Below are 19,941 nucleotides of genomic sequence, written 5' to 3'. Positions count from 1 at the left end.
CCCCCCCCCCGACACCCTCCTTCAGTGCTGGGGGCATGGAGGGATCTCTCGGGCTCCTGCTGTTTTTTAAAATGATGCAGTGAGAGTGTGTGCCTGGCATCTGCGTGCTGCAGCAGTATGGGGCTGTCAGAGTGTGTCAACTTGAGCTCTGGCTGTGCAGGCACCGCTGCTGCGTGAGCCTGTTATTCCATTCTGGATTGCTATTTTGATACCCAGATTGCATCATTCTTCCTACGTATAAACAGGGGGTCCCCAGGGCCCTGCAGCTACTCACTTCTCCACCAACACTGTTGTTGTGATGAGCTCTATTTAAATGAGCTGCCGGATCGGGGCAGGTTCCAGCCACACATGAGCACTGTCATTTTGGGGAACATGGAGGGCTGAAGGATTTTTGGATCGAGTCCTAAAAGGCTGAGAGTGATGGCCTCCCGAGCTGTGCAGAGGGCGACAGAGCTAGTTCCTGAAAGTTGAAAATCTCGTTTTCTTCCTTCTGAGCTTCTATTCCAAGGCACCCAGAGGATTAGGAAGGAGATGCAGCTAGGAAGAGAGTCGCCTCTTTGAGGTCTCCCTCTTGCTGTTCAGTTTGGGAAAATTGCTGCAGAGGCTTCGAGATAAACAGGAACAGGAGGAGTCAACCAAGCTCTCTCTTGCAGGAGCATCTCAGGTGAGCTAGAGAAATGCAGCCCTGGCTGTGCATCAAAGCAAGGAGGAGAAGCTCCAGGCTGCTCCCCCTACCCCACCCACAACCCAGCTCCCTGAGGCTTAGGCCTTGTAGCCTTGCTGGCTGCAGCATGCAGGGGGGGTGCTCCTGGGCTCCTGGCAAGCACCATCCTCTGGGACCTGTGGTGGTCTTACCTGTCGCTCCTCTGACTTCTCTCCTCTGACTTCTCTCCAAGGTGTTGCTCTAATCACAGGGCAGCAGGGCGACAGGTAAGCCTGCAGGCAGCCAGGGGCAAATTTGGCAATCATCTTAGGAGTGTCTTGAATTGAAGTCTGTCTTTCTAGCAGAGACTGAGCATCTGAAGAGTGGGTGCAGCATGTTTCTTGAAGGTGATACTCTCTGAATTATGGGTTAGAGGTCGACTTCAGGCGTTGTGGTAGGGCCCTTACCTGATGCCTTCTGGGGCTGTCTGGAGTGGGAGGGCATGAGTGGTTAGTGAGAATGACCAACCTGTGAGAGCATGCAACCAGAGTGTTTTTTCACCTTGCCTAGTGCTTGGTAGAGGCACAGTGAGGTAGAGTGTCTTACCTGTGGCTATAGAGGGAATCAAGGACTGTTCAGTGGTTCAGGGTACCCCCTGTTTTACAAGGGCTATGTGAGTTTTAGCTAAGTCCCTGCCTGTCTCGGGCATCTATGTCACCCTTCATGTGGTAGGGGATAGGCTAGATGAACAGTGAAGGTCTGTCCAGCTTTGATTCTACATGTGGGTACTAGGAGAGGAGCGTCAGGCTGCTCTAGAATATCCCACTACTCTGTCAATGTCAGATTGTAGGCCCCAGCTACAAAGTTGCCTGGATCCATGGACAAGATCTGAGGAATGAAAGGCTTCTCAACCCTTAACATTGGACTCAGGCTTCTGCATCTGGCATGTTTGTGCTTACCTGGTAGCATAAGCTCACATAATACTAGCTTTCTGAGGCCTCTTTGGGATTTTTCTCTCACTCTAATCCTCTGGTGCCCAGGTTGCTTTGGCCCTGCCATTCATGTGTGAAGGGTAGAATAACCAGAGTAGGCCTTCCTTCCTGGCTGCTTCACTAAATCCTAGGCTCAGCACATTCTCTAGGCCCCTGTCATATTGCCAAACCTCAGGCCACACCCTAAGCCTGGGCCTTTTAGTTAAGGTTTAAATCAAGGGAGACAAAATGTATCTTCCAATTTAGTACCAATCCCCAGGGTATCTGGGTATCAGGACATCCTTCTGTCTATTGGGAATCTGCCCTTTTCTCTGCCAAAGGGGAAATCCATCACAGCTACATTCATAGTTTTTCTGAACTTTCTGCCTTTTTCATCTTATGATATGGGGGACAGAGCTACCAGGAAAAGAGAGAATTCTAAGGTGCTGGTCCCCAAACTTGGTAATAAATTATAATCACCTGGAGCATTAAAAAAATGCTGATGACTAGACCACCTCCTGAAATTCTTATTTAATTGGCATGGGATTTGTGGTGTGTGTGTGTGTGTGTGTGTGTGTATGTGTGTGTGTGTGTGTACGCACACCTGAGTGGCACTGGGGATCGGATCTGAGGCCTTTTACATATTAGGCAAGTGCTCTGAACTCTAACATTGAGTATATCCCTAGTCAACCCCACTGAGCCACAGCCACAGTTCCTATAATTGGAATATTATTATGGAATATTTTATTTAAATCATTTGCCTAGTTAATTAAATTATCTGATTTATGTACAATTTAGTTGTAAAGGAGAAAACATAGTGGAAAGGGCATGGTTTTTAGAGACAGATGGACTTGGGTTCCAATCAGTTCTGCCCTTACCTGTAGGATCTTTTTTTTTTTTTTTGGAGTACCGTGGATTGAACTCAGAGGTACTCCATCACTGAGCCACATCCCAAGTCCTTTTTTGTATTTTATTTAGAGACAGGGTATCACTGAGTTGCTTAATGCCTTGCTTTTGCTGAGGCTGCTTTGAACTCGTAATCCTCCTGCCTCAACCTCCCAAGCTGCTGGGATTATAGGCATGTGCCACCACGCCTGGCCTTGTATGATATTTGAAAGGTGATAACTTCTTGGAACCTCCAGCTGTAAAATGGAGACAATGCCTATTTCCCAAAGATGGTCTGATGGTTAAATGAGACATAACATATGTAAAGTGCCTGGCACAGAAAGTTATGGAAAACAGATGAAAATTTGCCCCACACCTCCTTGGGACCAGAAGTTTTCATTTTAATGACTGATGGCCTGAACAACCTTGGCTTTCACAACTATTATCCCATGTCCCTAGGTCCCACGAGGATCTCTGGTGCCTATAAAACTTCCTCATTTTGGAAGCAGAAGCCCCATTTCTCTGGGACAATCAGATGGCCTTGGGATCTGGCTCTCAGGATTGATGTTCCTGTGTGTGAAATAAAAGCTCAAGCCTGTTGATTGATAATTCAAATAGAAATAAGAACTATTACAAATAATATTTTATGTATGGTATGATTTAAATATGTATCAATAACTGAATTAACAACGAATATTATAAGTACATGTTTGGTACAATGATTCTCCATCTCTGCTCTCTGCAGCATACCCCTTCAGAAGGATAGTCTCTTAAATCCAGGCCTCCCCTCAGCCCCAAGCCTGTCCTCAGAGTATCGTACAAGGATGTTAGCCAGGTTATTAATTGGCTGGCTGTCCATTCTCACCTTGCCCAGATGAATATGTCAGAAGCCTAGCTATAGTGGGCAAAGGATTAGGTAAACTATACTTTAATGGTAATTGTGGATTAGTTTTGTATGTAGAATATGAACAGGTAGTTAAAATGCAGTGTGATACTTGTTATGGGATGTCCAAGGTTCTATGAGAGCCCAGAAGAGGAACTAATTAACTCATTCTGGCGGAAATAAATTCTGCTTCTTGAAAGTGGGATATTTGAACAGGTTTGAAAGGATGGATAGAAGTTTATCTGTATAGAAGGGGAACAAGAAAGTATTTCAGGGAGAGGATACAACATTTTCACAGCCACACAAAGATTTGTTCTGTTCAGGAGATGGCAGAAATATTTGGTGTGGCAAAAACAGTATTCTTGGAAGACGAAGCTAGAGATGATACTAGAGGGAGATAAGCCCAATTTGAAAAAGGTTCTTGAATGACAGACTGAGTATTTTGGCTTTAAGGCCATCACAAGAGGATGTGTGGTAAGGCCTTGTTTGATTGATTCATTTCTTTCTCTGTTTTCATCCCCTCCCACCCCTGGTACTGGGTTTGGTTGAATCCAGGGGCACTCTGTTGTTGAGCTACATCCTAGCTTTTTTATTTTTTAACCTGAGATAGGGTCTCACTAAATCGAAGAGGCTGGCCTGGAACTTGCTATCCTCCTGGTTCAGACTTCCTAGTTCCTGGGAGTACAGGTGTGTGCCACTGTGCTTGGCTTTATTCTGTTAATGAGGCCATGTTACTGTGATGAATGCTTGGGCAGCTGGTACCAGGGAATTAGAAGTTTTGGGGAAATCATTTTTGACAATTAGAGCAGCATTTCTGACTGACAGGTAGATAAGGAGGCTTCCTCTAGAAGCTACCTGATTGCCTGGATGATGTCTCCTGTAAAGAACATCCTTCTCTACCTCTGGCCACAGTTCTTGACCGGTGGGAAAATGCCCAGGAGATTCCAGATGCAATTCTGTAATTAATATTCATGACTCTGCAAAGACTAGGGGAGTTTTTCTTTTGCAGGGGGGAAACAATGTTGAACTATAATTTAAATGATTTTGTGGATTTTGATTTTTCCAGATTATAGAAATTAGCTTTTGCTGTACAATAAGGCACCCCAAAACTTAATGGTTAAAGCAACTGAACTTAATTCAGTTTATGATTCTACAGGTTGACAATCTGGGCTTAGATTCTCTGGGTGGTTGTTCTGGGGTAGGCTGGACTTGGCTAATCTTGACTCTACTCATTCTTGTGTCAGAGTTTCAACCTGTAGGTTTCTTGGGGCTAGCTGGTATAGGATGGCCTCAGGGGGATGTATGAGACAACTAAGGCCTCTCTCTAACAAATAAGGCCATCTTCTAACAATCTGAGCCCCAATTTAAATTTTTCACATGGCAGTCTTAGAGTTAGTTCTAAGAGCAAGAGCAGAACCACATAAAGCCCCTAAACTCGGAACTTGGTCATTGTTGCTTTTGTTGCAATTCATTGGTCAAAACAAGTCACAGGACCAGCCTAGATTTAAAGGATGGAAAGAACTACTTTTTTTATTAGGGAAATAGATGCAAGGAGGGGAAGAATTGGTGGCAACTTTTTAAATCTGCTACTCATTCTGGATTTCATCGCCAGGAGGAGAATCTAAGCCCAGTTGGTAATTGAGGCTATTGCTCCGCTATGAATGGAATATGAGGAATCTTTTGAATTCAGAGGTAACATCCATGGAGGACTATGTGTTTTTTTTCTTTAATTTTCTTTTTTGTTTTTGTGGTATTAGGGATTGTACCTAGGGGTACTTTACCACTGAGCTACACCCCCAGCCCTTTTAATTTTAGTTTGAGACAGGGTCTTGCTAAGTTACTGAGTCTGGCTTTGAACTTCCTTCTGCCTCTCAGCCTCCTAGTCTGTGAGATAACAGGTGTGTGCCACTGTGCCCAGTTGGATTATGTGTTTTCTTAAGTATCATCTAATTTAATTCTCATAGCAATGCTTATTTTCCTTCCCATTTTATATATGATGAACAAGCACAGGGGAGTTAAGTGAGATTAGGTGATTTGCCCAAGGTCATTGGATGGTAAATCTGGTATTTGGATTTACATTTGTCCAACTGCAAATCTGGAGCAACTGCTGTTGTATCATCCATTTCTATGTTAATGAGATAAGACAGAGAATATTGGTAGCACTGCTGCAATTATTTCTATAGCCAACCCCTTTCTGGGTCCTTCTCATGCCTGGACACAGGTATCTTGCCCTAATTGAGTAGCTCATTTCTTTGTTTCTAGTTGGCTGACTACTTTTGGGATGAGCCTGAGGAATCACAGTAGCTTCCGGGGTGTCAGTCTTATGCCACTTATATAGTTCAGAAGTGCACTTTGTGGAAGAATATGTTAGAGACTGTTGCATTTTTCTGGGGAGGAAAAAGTCAAGTTGATCATTCAGGAATTAAAACACACACACACACACACACACACATATACATATACATGCATACGGCTGGGATTTGGGATGTGGAACGAGGAAGAGAGCTGCAGGAAGGTACCTGACTATCAGAAGCAGAGTAGGGTTGGGTTTGTAGTAGCAGGTTCATTCTACTACATGAGGGGAGAAAGGTAGGAACAGGTAAAAATAGGAATGTGAGGAGACCAGACGGTCTGAAGGGAAGGCCTCTGGTGGGATGATCATGTTCAAAATACCTACACTATAACAGCAGACTATGTCATCACATGCAGCTCATTTTGGCCTACGTGGTTATTTCCACATATCTTGATGCTGCATATCTGAAAGTCTCTGCCTAGGCCTTGTATATAATCTTTTATGTTGCCCTGACTCTGTTGTCATTCTTTTCCCCCTAGAGCTCATCTCCTGTCCTGGATGTAAGCGAGTGTATCTTACCAGGGATGTAACTGAACATTTTTTTCTGCAGTGCTTTCCTACTGGGCACCCCAAAATGGCCAGGGTAAGTCAAAAGGTGATCCTTTTCAGATTTGTGAGGTGTCTTTTCATAAGTCTTTCACCCATTACTCTGATAGTTCCTCCTCCATTGATTTTCCTAATCATCCATCCATCCGTCCAATCATCCATCTATTATCTAAAATGAAATAAAAGATTTTGAGCCTGGAGAAGCAAAGCAGGAATTTTTTTATCAAGTGAAAATTATAGGTGTGTGTATGTGGCACACATAGGTGTGTGTGTGTGTGTGTGTGTATGTGTGTGTGTGTGTGTGTGTGAATGCTTTTAGTGGAAGGTGAATGTATTTTAAAGTACATTAAGTATTGCTTAATTTATCTAGGTGTTTTCCTCTTTCTTATAGCTCTTACTGAAAAACATAAGTACAGGGCTTTTATTTCCATTTTTCCCTCAAGTTGAAAGTTACACACTAGCCTGGATTTAATGGGCCCATTAATTTTGCCTGTGTTTAACAACTATCACTTTTCTCCTTATTTCTAAATTTCACATCACTTACTGACTGGTACTCCTTCTGTTCCTCTTTCCACCGGGGTATCTTTACTATTACATTTATTCATTCAATAGTTTTTTTTACCTGTTCCTGTATCTGATTCTTATTGAACATCTATTATGTATCAGGCCCTATGCTATGTGCTAAGGATATAGACCCATAGACGCATGCATTCAATTTCTAAGGAATTTGTAGTATAATTATAAAACTTTGAGACTTCATTTCAGTTTGATGGCCTGTGTGATTCAGCATAGACAGGTCAAGTTTCCCCAAATCTTCTCTTTTTCTGATGTTTTACATCAGCCCTAGCAAAGTATTTGCTACCAAATGAAGGAAAAGACTAGGTACTCTCAGGCCAGACAGACCCCAGGAGTGGAAACACAGCTTTGAAAGTTTTTCTATACTTGGTTTATCTTGGGTGTATATGGTCATCTTTCTGTGTACTACCAAATCTGGGGCTTTCTCCCCTCAGAAGGCAGGTTAAATGTTCTACTTTTCCTTGCTTTTTTTTTTTTTTTTGTCCTGGGGACTGAATCCTGGGGCACTTTACCACTGAGCTACAGGGTCAGACTGAGACAGGGTCAGTCTTGCTAAGTTACTGAGGGCTTTGCTAAATTGCCAAGGATGGCCTCAATCTTGTGATCCTCCTACAGCCTCCCAAGTCATTGGGCTCACAAGCATGCGCTGAAGCGCAAGTCTTATTTTTAGTTTTTTTTTTTTTTTTGAGACAGGATCTTGCTGTGTTGCCCAGGCTGGTCACAAATAGTTGGACTAAAGAGATCCCTTCTCCTCAGCCTCCTGAGTGCTGGGATTATAGGCATGTACTACCACACCCCATTGTGCTTTCCCTCTATTATATTTTTTTCCTCCCTGTCTGCCTGGTGAACCTGCTTGTCATTCATTATCCAACTCAAACATTACCTCTTGATGAAACTTTCCTGACCACTTCTAGGTCAAGTTCCTGGAAACCCCCCTTTTGCTTCCTTAGCACCTGCCACATCTTTTTATCACAGCATTACCCATTTAATGGGCACCACCCTGCCTAGATTGTATATGCCTTCAGGGTAGATCCTTGGCTTATTCATCTGAGTATCTTTAGCCTTGGCACAGAACTTGTGTGAACAGCACCTAGAGCATCCACTGTTTTGTTACAAAGGGTGCTTTCTCTCACTAGCACTGCCAGGTGACTCTACAGTAGACTGTACCCCAAATAGTAGAAGAACAACCCTGCAAAACCCCAGTCTCTGGAACATTTGATACTTGTAGAGCAATGCAGATATGGCTAGTAATTCTACATTCTCTACTTTCAGAATTGCTCTGAGTGCAAGGAGAAGAGGGCAGCACACATCCTCTGTACCTACTGCAATCGCTGGCTGTGCAGCTCCTGCACAGAGGAACACCGGCATGGCCCTGCCCCTGGGGGCTCGATCTTTCCCAGGGCCCAGAAGGGATCTTCAGGTACCACTCCTGCCTCTCCCACCTGGCTCTCACGCCCTGAGGCAGTAGTAAACCTCAGAATCCCTGGAGAATTGTTTTCTGATATTATTTCCCAGCTAAGGGAGAAAGTAAGTGTGCTTCCAGAGCCTTTCTCAAAGGGAGGAAGTCTCTTTTACAGTCTAAGGGGATGACTCATTCCAGCTTCTCCCTGCTGGGGTCGGGTGGGTAGGTGTGGGTGAGATGGTGCAGAGAGCATAATCTTTTTTTTTTTAATTTTAATTTTTTAGTTGTAGATGGACACAATACCTTTATTTATGTTTTTTTTACGTGGTGCTGAGATTGAACCCAGTGCCTCACATGTGCCATGCAAGCGCTCTACTAGTGAGCTACAACCCAGCCCCAAAGAGAGCATAATCTTGAATTATCATGGGAGATAGCTGAGTTTTACCTTCTACCTCTGTTTAGAGCAATTATGCCTCACTTCTATTTAGTGACTTATTAACTTAGTATGGATCATGGCTTGTCTTTGTCCATCCAACACCGTCTGTTATAAAAGACAGTCTTGAAAGGCTTTTATTAAGGCCCTTGAATTATGGGGAAAGGGGTTCTACAGTTGTCAAACTCTTAGGAAAGGGAGCTGTTGGCCAGGCTAAGAAGCTGGTTTCAATCCCATGATAACAATTCTAATTAATGAAGAAGTTTAGGTTAATTTTAGAGGGTTTATTATTCTGCAGGAGATCCACATACAGCATTAGTAAGCACCTTCCTCAGCTTCTGGCAGGTGGCAGGATGCTAGGGCTTGGTGGTGTGTTATTTCTGGACAGCTGAGCCTAGATCCTCCTAGGCTAAGCCTAAATTCCTCCTTTTTCTTCTTGCCCATCCTGGAAAGAAGCATATCCTGTTTGTACCACCTCTCCCAAGCTCTGAGTCTCTGTGGTATTTGTTGAGGGCTGAGGGCTGAAGGCTGCTCAGTGAACTTAACTGAGAAGTCTACCAGAGGAGGAGAAGCCCACTTTCTCTATCTTCTGTGGCAGGAGTGAATGGTGATTCTGGGGACTTTGCTTTGTACTGTCCTCTACACACACATGAAGTGCTCAAGCTATTCTGCGAGACCTGTGATGTGCTCACATGCCATAGCTGCCTGATGGTGGAACACAAAGAACATAGGTGAGGCTTGTGGGTTGCCTGAAATGGGCTTGGGAGGACTCTGAACTCCTTACTTGTGAGGACTATAGCTCCCAGAGCATCAAAATCCTCTTGCTGCCCAAGCCAACCTGCAGTCCTTGAGCTGAAGTGTTTCTCTGCTCCTGTTATGGCTTCTCTTGAGAAAGTTTAATGGGCCAAGAGCCTGCAGTGCATTTGTCTCAAGATATAATCATGGCCTCAATGGGCCTGACTGAAACTATACAATATAGGGACTCCTGCTTGATTAGCATGGTCAGAATAGTAGCCAATCCTCCTCAGCTTTTTCCTTGTCTCCTCCCCTAGATGCAGACATGTTGAAGAAGTTCTACAAAACCAGAGGATGCTTCTGGAAAGTGTGACTGCACAGGTGGCACATAAGAAATCCAGTCTACAGACATCTGCAAAGCAAATTGAGGACAGGTAGCACAGGCTAGTCCCTTGCCAGTGCTAGAAATGCTCTGCTCCCTCACATTCTAGGTCCTGGCACTAGGCAATTAGATGTGGTGTCCATGGAAAAGACATGTGGTTAAAGAGATGTGGGCATGTCCTAGAAGGCAGGCATCCTGGCCTTAGAGGCTTCAAGGCTGGTGAGGGTCTTTGGGTCATCACTTGGTTAACTGAGGCTCATGATGATCAGAGTGAGTCTGGGCCAAAATATTTGCCTCATGAAACTAGCCAGAAGTGCCTGCTTGAGAATAGTTACACAGTAGATACTGGAGAAGAGTTCTGCTATTTATTTTTGAGGTTATAACAAGTCAGTGGCAGTTTGTTTTCCATAAAAATCTACAAAAGAGGGCTGTGGCTGTGGTTCAGCGGTAGCACATTTGCCTGGCATGTGTGAGGCACTAGGTTCAGTTCTCAGCACTGCATATAAATAAATAAAATAAAGGTCTATCAACAACTAAAAGCAAATATATTTTAAAAATCTACAATGACATAAAATCATTGTTATTTTTTTTTGTTTTTATTTACTTTTTTAGTCATACATGACAGTAGAATGCATTTTGATATATAATACATACATGGAATGTACATACATCAATCATATTGTCTATTCTATTCTGCTGCCCTTCCTATCCTCCCTATTCCTCCCCTCCTCTCCCATCCTTTCTCTCTTTCTAATCTAATGTGACACACTTTTTTTTTTAACATAAAATCACTGGAAATGATTTTATAGGAAAATTAGTAAGAACTGAAAGCTAATCACATGGGAGACTGGGTTGGGCATCATATATTAATTATTTTTTTTTATTCTAGAAATTCTTTCAGTCAGGAATTATCTCCTTTTTATTGATGAAGAGACTGAGGTTCAGAGAGGTTAGGTGATTTACCTGAGATCATACAACTAATTAGTGACTGAACTGGATTTGGAAGCTAGGTCTGTGGTGACTTCAAAGCCTCTGTCCTTACTTTTTAAAATAGCTTTACTGAAATATAATTTATATACCATAAAATTAACATTTAAAAAGGCATAATTAATTAGTTTTTGGTATTTCACCAAATTGTGCAATTGTATGTAATTATTATCTACTTTTAGAACATTTTTGTCGCCTTAGAAAGAAACCCCATATACATTATTAATCTTGTTCTTCTCCTTTTCTCACCCCTGCCAGTCCTCAGAAATGACTGGTCTACTTTCCATCTCTACCCAAGTTCTTTTTTTTAATAAATTTTTTGATTTGTTTTCGTTATACATGATAGTAGAAAGCATTTATGCACTTTGATATATCATACATAGATGGGATATAATTTTTCATTTTTTCTGAGTATACATGTTGTAGAATCATATTGGTCGTGCAGTCACATATATACATAAAGTAATAATGTCTGTTTCATTCTACTATCTTTCCTATCCCCACATTCTATCCCATCCCCATCCCTTCACTTCCCTCTACCTAATCTAAGGTAATACTGTTCTTCTCTAGTGCCCCCTGCCTTATTGTGAATTAATATCCACATATTAGAGAAAACATTTGGCCTTCGGTTTTGGGGATTGGATTATTTCACTTAGCATGATATTCTCCAACTCCATCCATTTAATGACTAATGCCATGATTTCTATCTTCTTTAAAGCTGAGTAATATTCCATTTAGTATATATATCACATTTTCTTTATCCATTCATCTATTGAAGAACACCTATGTTCTTTTTACCTCATGACATTGTTTCTTGGAGCATCATCCTTTTTTAGACACCAAATTGTATGGCATGCCCATATTCACTCTCTCCATCCTGTGTCTAGTGCTATGCCAACTGTTGAGCTTCTGGATATATGTGTATATAGACTTAGACTTGAGGTTTTGCCTAGAAAAAACAAGTTAACTTTTGGTGATGTGACATATGGGGTGTGTGTGTGTGAGGATGCTGGGATTTGAACCCAAGGCCTCATACATGCCAGAAAAGCACTTTATCACTGAGCTATATCTTCAACCCCAAAAGTTAACTTTTGGGCCACTGGCTCACTGAGATCAAGTGGACTGGGCTTTTACAAAGGGTTGGGAGCGGGTGGAAGAAGTTTTTTTTCTTTATTTGGTGCCTGCTGGGCCCTGATCTCTGTAGGCAGCTTCTAAATTGTTGACTTTTAGCTTCCTTGTCTCTTGACCCTTATGGGCCATGAGGGAAGGGCTCACTCTGTTTCATCCCATTGTGCTTACAGGATTTTTGAAGTGAAGCATCAGCACAGGAAGGTGGAAAACCAGATCAAAATGGCCAAGATGGTCCTGATGAATGAGCTAAACAAACAGGCCAATGGACTCATAGAGGAGTTGGAGGTATATGTAGACAGATGGATCAGATGGATGAGTTCTATGCTCTCCTGGATCAGAGACCAGGCATATATGAAACTAGTCCCAGGGCCCAAAACATCTGGGGCTAGAATTCAGATATGCAGTTTCCATAGGTCTCTATTACTTGTGTATTAAAATTTCTAGCCTAATTTTGGGAAGATGGCTCATTAAGTGCTATGAGATCAGTTCAGACTTTCAGTTCAAACTCTCTTAGGCAGCTGCCATCCTTGACTGTTCAAGGTTATAGATTTAGAAGTGTCACAAAGCAGCCCATCTTCTTCAGTGGGTTATTCCCAAGAGATGTAGACATTCATTTATTTCCTCATTCTTTATCCATTGCATATTTGCCACCATCTCTCCCTTCCTCTACCTGTCAGTAGCCCATGGCAGCACTTTGTCCTGCTGTTCTTCTCTCAGGGGTACAATCTCATCTGACTCCATCAGTGCTTACACTAATACACACAGACCATTAGAGTTCCCAAGCAGGCCTAAGAACAAGATCAGAGACTGTGTCTTCTCTCTCTGTACCAAGGGCATTACTAATGAGAGAAAGCGGAAGCTGGAACAGCAATTACAGAGCATTGTGGTTCTCAACCGTCAGTTTGAGCATGTGCAGAATTTCATCAATTGGGCTGTCTGCAGCAAAACCAGCGTTCCTTTCCTTTTCAGCAAAGAGCTGGTAAGAGGAACCTCCCATCCCTTAGCATGTCCTTGAAGCTGTTCATATCATCCTCTCTGTCATAGGGGTAATAAGGCTTCCCTGGGAAGTGCCTTTTCTTTTAACAGAATGGAAAAAGCAGCTCTATCTATCCTTGAAATTCAGTCACTGCTTTTGTGCTAAAATATTTCCACCTTCCTCTAGTTAACTTAGCTAGGAAAGTCTGTAGTTCTTTGTCTTAGGTCATGGATTTAGAAATTGTCCTGGACATGAGCAGTGGTGCAAATATGTCACAGAAAGTTATTGAGGTCTGAATGGGAGGCTAAGAGTAAAGGAGGAGTTGAAGTGTTAGCCTTGGGAGGATGGTGATACCCAGGAGAAAGAGGAAGAAGTTTGAGAGAAGTTTATATTTGGATATGTTGTCTAAGGGGCCTGTAAAGCTTCTAAAAGGCAACATCAAAAAGGTGTTTTGGTAGATGAGTGTGGAAATCAGAGAAAAGTCAGGGTTGGAGATTGAGATGAGGAAGTCACTGGGATATTGGTGGTATCACCATTAGGAGAGTGTGTGGAGAAAGAAGAGAAAGGCAAGTCTGGAATCCAGGGAATACCATCATTTTCTGTGTAGTAAGAGAAAGAGGGTGACTGAAAAGTAATGATAAGAAATTATCAGAAATTGGAGGAGAAATAGGAGAGTGTGGTACACAGAAATTGACAGTTTCAAATTTAAATGGTCAGTGTTGTCCATGAAATAGAACAACACTGAATGAAACAGCATAAATAGTGAAGAGACACATGAGATCTGTCAATCAGAAAGTTCCTGGTGATCTTTTGAAAGAAGTTCTAGCAAAATTGAAGAGTAGGAAGCCAGTATGAGGAGACTAATGATGGAACATGGGAAAGTAGAGATAGAAGGGAAATAAGTAGCTTGAGAAAGAGGCAGAGTTGGGAGAAAAATTTCCTTTCCAAACATATGCATACATTTATAGGGGAGAATAGGTTGACAAGGAGGAGAGATGTGTGATGGAGTAAGCATACAGACAAGGCAGGACAAGGTAGGATCCTAGAGTGAACCAGTTGAACTCAAACTCAAGGACACTCCCTCTGAGATGGGAGAACAGAAAAGGAACAGTATAATATAGCTCAGTGTGGAAATACACATTTGGGGAGTTTTTTTCAGGGGGAGAGTTAAAATGTTTTATTGGTACATAATAATTACACAAAATAGTGGGTTTCACTGTGGCATCTTCATACATTCATATAACATAATTTGATCCATTTCAGGGGAGTTTTTTTTTTAATGGTCTCTTCCTCTGCGAAGTTGAAAATGATAATAAGAGGGTTAGGCATTGGGTGAGTGGCACTGAAGATTTAGTCACTGAGAAAAGTGGGAGAGAAAGGAGACAAGAAGTGATAAGAAAAAGGGTTGAGGGTGAAATTAATGCTCTCATATGTAGCCCTGCATAACATGGCTTTGGGATATCTAGATTGACCTAAGTTTAGGAATTGGTGATGGGGGGAGAGAATTAGGGCACTGATGATACTGTAAAATGATGGGAAGCTGGGAAGACCCTCTGGACTGGTGGAGCCTGCTTAGAGAGTCCAGTAAAGTTGAAGCAAATGCTCTGAAAGAGTAAGAACTAGTTATAATCTGGGAGTAGATTGTTGGAGTATAAGGTCTTGTAGGTAGAATGGTTCTAAATGCCAAAGAGGGTCTAGATATGGTGACTGAGCTGAAAAATGGGGTAAAGGTGACTGACATTAAAATATTTTTCAAATAAGTAAGAGGTAGTTAACTAGATGATATCAGAGTAAGTTGGATACTTGCCAGAGTCCTGGAGATAAGAGTTAGTGATGGAAAATAGATGAGAGTAATTACAGAGGAGGAGGGCAACTGACTAGGATGGAAGCATGTTGGTAGAAGGACAGCAATGGGGAGCTCAGAGAATGTCTGCCCTGTATAGTCTCTTATATTGAGGCAGTAGAATGAATGGAGCTGTCCAAGGCAACTGTTGTCCTGAGGGGGAATTACAAATCATTTGGGTCTTGGAGGAGATATAAATGTTGGGATCCCAGAAACCTTGACAAAAGGGAGAGGATCAGATGGGAGAATGAGAAGGTACTAAGGTGAAAGGGAATGAGAATATGGGGAATGACCTGAGGCTGAAGAGGCATGACTTTTGAGCTCTTCAGCCTATCAAAAGAACAAGGGAGGGGGGTTTCATTCAGGCACAAGTTGCCCATATAAATGACCTTTAGTGCTGTTGTCAGATTGTGTTTCAGATGCAGCGATTGCTTGAGACAAATTGTAATACAGATCCTGGTTCCCCTTGGAGTATCAGATTCACCTGGGAGCCTAACTTCTGGACCAAGCAGCTGGCTTCCCTTGGTAAGCTAGGAACTACTCCGTGGGCTTTCAACAAATTGCTAAGAATAAATATAGGAAATCTTAACTTACTGATAGGTCAGGATATACCCAGGAAAAATCCTGAGATTGCCAGTGGTCATGAAGTCACTTTGCAAACTTTTTCTTTGTGTGTGTGTGTGTGTGTGTGTGTGTGTGTGTGTGTGTATGGCGGGGGAGGATGGGGCAGCTAAATGACAGAGGCAGTATAGGACTTTGTAATAACATTATAGAAGTCATGCCTATGTTGACAGCCTAATGAGCTTGTTAAAATAATGACCAACTGCTGCCTTCATTTGATGCCATTAATCTCACTGAAAGTTTTTTGAACTTGGCACAGTGATAAGTGGTATTTAGATTTATTTTTGACTTCCCTCTTCCCTTTGATTTAATTCAGCATACCTTTGGTGGGCACCTGTTCTGGGTTAGGCACTAAAGGACCAAAGATGGATCAAACTCACCCCATGCCCTTTAGAAGCTGTCTTCCCCTAAGTAAATTTCATCTAAACAAGATCAATAATATAATCCATTCATGCACTAGGGGCCCAGAGATTCCAGAGGGCAGTGCTGGTATCTGGCATGACCTGGTATGGGAGCTTCCCTATGCTCTTCCATCTTACTTGCCCAACACACAGTTCCTCAGACTTGTATCTGGAGACTTATCCGAGAGATGCCTGTCTTACCTTTGCTACTTTTTAGCATATTCCCTTCCTACACCCAATGTTGATTCTTTTAGTCAGACTTTCCATAGGGCTGATGTGTTAGAAAACGAGTGGGTGCTATTTGAAGGAGCCCATGGTTTCCTTAGTAAGATAAGAACAGAGTCAGAACTGATAATCTGGTAAAAACAGCTAATTCTTAAATTTAACTGCCTGCTAAAGCAGGTTCTTGCAGGTGCTATTACTGGCAGCATTCTAGACTGAGTTTTGGAAATCAGAAGTTGAATTTATTAATCTTTATACTTGGTACAAGTTTGTTGAATAATGTTCTTTAGGCTTAGGGGCAGGAAGTAGCAAGTGTGGGGGAACAACTGCATATTACATTTGGAAAAACTCTCTGTTCTGAATTTCCAGGCTGCATAACTACTGAAGGTGGACAGCTCTCCCGGACAGATACTCCTGCTTATGGAGGTTTGCAGGGGCCATCTTCCTTTTATCAAAGCCACCAACCCCCAGTGGCTCAGCAAGAGGCTCTCAGCCACTCTTCACACAAGTTCCAGCCTCCGGCTTTGTGTTCTTCATCTGTGTGCTGCTCCCACTGCTCCCCCATCTCACCCTCCCTCAAAGGCCAGATCCCTCCACCCAGCATACACACAACCCAGAGTTTTAGACAGCCCTCTGAGATGATACCCCAACAGTTGGGGTCACTGCAGTGCTCTACCCTGCTGACCAGGGAGAAGGAGCTGGCCTGTAGCAGTCATCCCCCAAAACTGCTACAGCCATGGCTGGAAACCCAGCCCCCTGTAGAACAGGAAAGCACAACCCAGCGGCCTGGGCAGCAGCAGCTGACTTCCCAGCCCGTGTGCATAGTCCCACCACAGGACATTCAGCAAGGAACCCATGCTCAGTCCACCTTACAGACTCCCTCCATTCAAGTCCAGTTTGGCCACCACCAGAAGCTGAAGCTTAGCCACTTTCAGCAGCAGCCACAGCAGCAGCTGCCACCTCCTCCACCTCCACCACCTCCACCCCTGCAGCAGCCACCCTTACCTCTACCTCCATCCCAGCATCTGGCTTCGGGTCAACATGAGAATCCTCCTGGGCCTGCCTGTTCCCAGAATGTGGACATAATGCACCATAAGTTTGAGCTGGAGGAGATGCAGAAGGACTTGGAGCTGCTCCTCCAGGCTCAGCAGCCCAGCCTGCAGCTGAGTCAGACCAAATCTCCTCAGCATCTACAACAAACCATTGTGGGGCAGATCAACTACATTGTGAGGCAGCCAGCACCTGTCCAGTCCCAGAGCCAGGAGGACACCCTGCAGGTGAGCTGCCTCATCCAAGGACTCTTCAGAAAACTCAGCCTCTCCGGTCATAGGGTGGCACAGGAAACAGTTTCATCATCTTAGGGTGGCCTTAAGCTCAGACCTCACATTTCACAACTACCTTAGATTCAAGCTCCTACCTCAGAGAAGCTCCAGAGAACATAGTACTTAATCCCAACATAGATCTGGGCTTGAGGGATGGAGTGAGGTATTCATTAGATCCTAGTGGTTGGCACTTTCTAACACTATACAGACATTACTTAAACTTTATTCACATCTACTGAGCTATGCATATGGTTTTCTATAACCATATCATTTATCCATTAACACCATTGTTCAGTAGGCATCACCATGCAGAAGTAGGGGTTAGAGAGGGCAAGCAGTTTGCCTAGAGATTATACAATTTTTAGAAGTAGAGATAAAACTTGGAGCCAGGTCTTCTGACTTTTCTATAATGCCACATAAGAGGCCTTGTTCCTTCCTTAGGGGGAAATTGAATGCTGCTCCTCTAATTTCTCAGCTAAAATATAAATAATCGAAGAGGCATAGTTTGTACTTCTGGAATCTTTGCTGCATTCCATATCTTCATTCTTAGCTCCTGTTTTGTTTTATCTCCTGCTACAGCCCCTTGTCACTACGCCTTCTCACTTTTGCTGTGGTAGTGTCTCCTTTAAACCTATAACTACACTTACATCATCAAAGATTTTTTTGATTTTTACTTTAGATTTTTACTTTATTTCAAAATGTGAGGTCTCACAATTATGCTCCAACATTGACAACTTCAGATAATGCTTCAAATGACATCTCCAGCGACTTCAATCCTTTGAGAGGGGATATGGAATAATTATTGTGATGCCAGAAAAGGGCCCAGGGTTTATTGAGGACTGTAGCTAAATGTAAGTCAAAACTGTGTTATGGGGCTAGGGACGCAGCTAAGTGGTAGAGCACTCGCCTTGCATGCATGAGGTCCTGGGTTAGATCCCTAGCACCATAAAACAAACAACGCAAACCTGTATTATAACTGTTAAATTGCTGACAGAGTTAGCTCAGAATTCTTGTTTTTGATTCTATTATAAGACTATCACATTAGGATGTAGTTTTAGGAAAAGTTTAGATGAAAGTATTTTTTTTTTTTTAATTTTAAGCAGTACACCATGTGTAGGTAGTAGCAGGAAGGGTACTGGATCTTGCTGTTGCTGCTACTCTCTGCAGTGAAACCCACCGAAGTTGTTATTCCCTCTTCTAGGTTACAGATGAGCCTCCAGCATCTGAGGGCCCAAAGCCAGCTCTCCCTCTTGAGAAGAATGTTGCTGCTTCCTTGCCTCAGACATCTGGGGAGGAAACTTCTCATAGTGTCCCCTCTATGGACAACACCAACCAGCACTCCTCTCCAAATGTGGTGAGAAAGGTACTAATGGAGACTGCTTCCCCTGACATGAGACCTACTGCCAGCCAAGACCCCAGGCACCTGGATGAGGATGATGGGTTGGGGGGAGGAGTGTCCCTATTCCATCCCTGGATGCTACACAGTCCTGATTCATGCCTTCTGTCCTAATGAATCAGCAACATAAGTCCTTCTTCACCTCCATTTCCACTCCCACATACATGCTTAAAATGGGGCCTACTGGGCATCATTTAGGGGAAAGGGAAAGAGAGCCAATTTATTGATTGCTTACTCTGTGCTTAGAACTATATATATGGTCCCTCTCAAGCATTATGTCACTTGACCTTCCCAACAATTTTACCAGTTGGGCATCACCATTGTGTAGCTAAGGAAACTGAAGTCCAGAGCTCTATAGCCATAGAGGAAAGCGCTGAGGTTTAGTTAAGATAAGATCTGTTGTAATCCAGAGTCTGAACTTTTTCCATACTATAATGAAAATGGGGAAAGTATTTTATGTAGCCTCCACAACCCAAAGTTTATTGCCTTAGAATTTGAATCAGTTGAATTTGTTGGGTAAGTTGTCTGCAGAGATGTCCTGCAGAGGTAGCTGAGCACCTAGGGATACTGAGATCTCTTGAAGATGAATAATCAGAGGACTTCCTGTTTACTTGCCTACCAGCTTGCTAGCAGTGTTCATTTACCCTTGCAATAATCCAGATCCCCACAGCTCCTCATCTGTCTATTCTTCCTATGCCCTTCACCCCTACCCTTTACCTTCTTCTAGATTAGACCTCAGTACTGAGACATATGCTCCATTCACCCCTTCTTGTGTCCCTTGTCCCTGTTCCACTTATCCTATTTCTTTCTCAGATCTAGTGTCCTCAGTCTTCCTGGCGCATCCATCTAGACCTGGACTTGAAACTCTGTCAGCTATCTATACCCTCCTAGCTTGTTTCTTCAGCCTTACAACATCCCTCTGACTGTAGTCCAATTTCTGCTAGTTGCTTATTATACTGCTTCTCACTAAGTTTCTCCAGCTGCACCACCACCATATATGTCTTGGATCAGTAAATCTCCATAATTCTTGAGAAAAGAGTTTAGAAAAGGAAGGAATGGTAAAAATGAAATGTTAACTTGGAAATTTCTGGTGACTCTTGAAGTCTGGGAAAGCCTCTGATATTAGTGGTCTTTTGACTGTATCTTGCCTTTGAAAATTACTTGGCCTAGAAGCTCAAGGGATGCTGTAAATAGGCTCTTTGTAGTTCTTAAATATTTAATCTTATAAATTTG

At 42.9% G+C, this 19,941-nt stretch overlaps 1 protein-coding gene across 2 annotated transcripts in view; it reads left to right on the top strand.

Moving 5' to 3' along the window:
• The window catches only part of Trim66 (tripartite motif containing 66), a 58,862-nt gene that overhangs the window by 21,870 nt on the left and 17,051 nt on the right, over positions 1 to 19,941 (top strand). The window contains exons 1-10 of one of the 2 annotated variants that reach the window (XM_048788287.1): positions 199 to 664; positions 6,215 to 6,318; positions 8,130 to 8,277; positions 9,291 to 9,423; positions 9,745 to 9,861; positions 12,098 to 12,212; positions 12,760 to 12,906; positions 15,154 to 15,271; positions 16,360 to 17,267; positions 18,514 to 18,675. In XM_048788287.1, coding sequence (XP_048644244.1) covers positions 6,310 to 6,318; positions 8,130 to 8,277; positions 9,291 to 9,423; positions 9,745 to 9,861; positions 12,098 to 12,212; positions 12,760 to 12,906; positions 15,154 to 15,271; positions 16,360 to 17,267; positions 18,514 to 18,675 — 1,857 coding nt within the window. In that variant the 5' untranslated portion in view covers positions 199 to 664; positions 6,215 to 6,309. Of the gene's footprint in view, positions 1 to 198; positions 665 to 6,214; positions 6,319 to 8,129; positions 8,278 to 9,290; positions 9,424 to 9,744; positions 9,862 to 12,097; positions 12,213 to 12,759; positions 12,907 to 15,153; positions 15,272 to 16,359; positions 17,268 to 18,513; positions 18,676 to 19,941 lie in introns of those variants that run through there. The other variant, XM_015477602.2, reaches the window with a different exon arrangement.

Source organism: Marmota marmota, unplaced genomic scaffold (assembly GCF_001458135.2).
Source record: "Marmota marmota marmota unplaced genomic scaffold, marMar, whole genome shotgun sequence".
Taxonomy (NCBI): Eukaryota; Metazoa; Chordata; class Mammalia; order Rodentia; family Sciuridae; genus Marmota; species Marmota marmota.
This window is presented reverse-complemented; position numbering and strand designations above follow the sequence as displayed.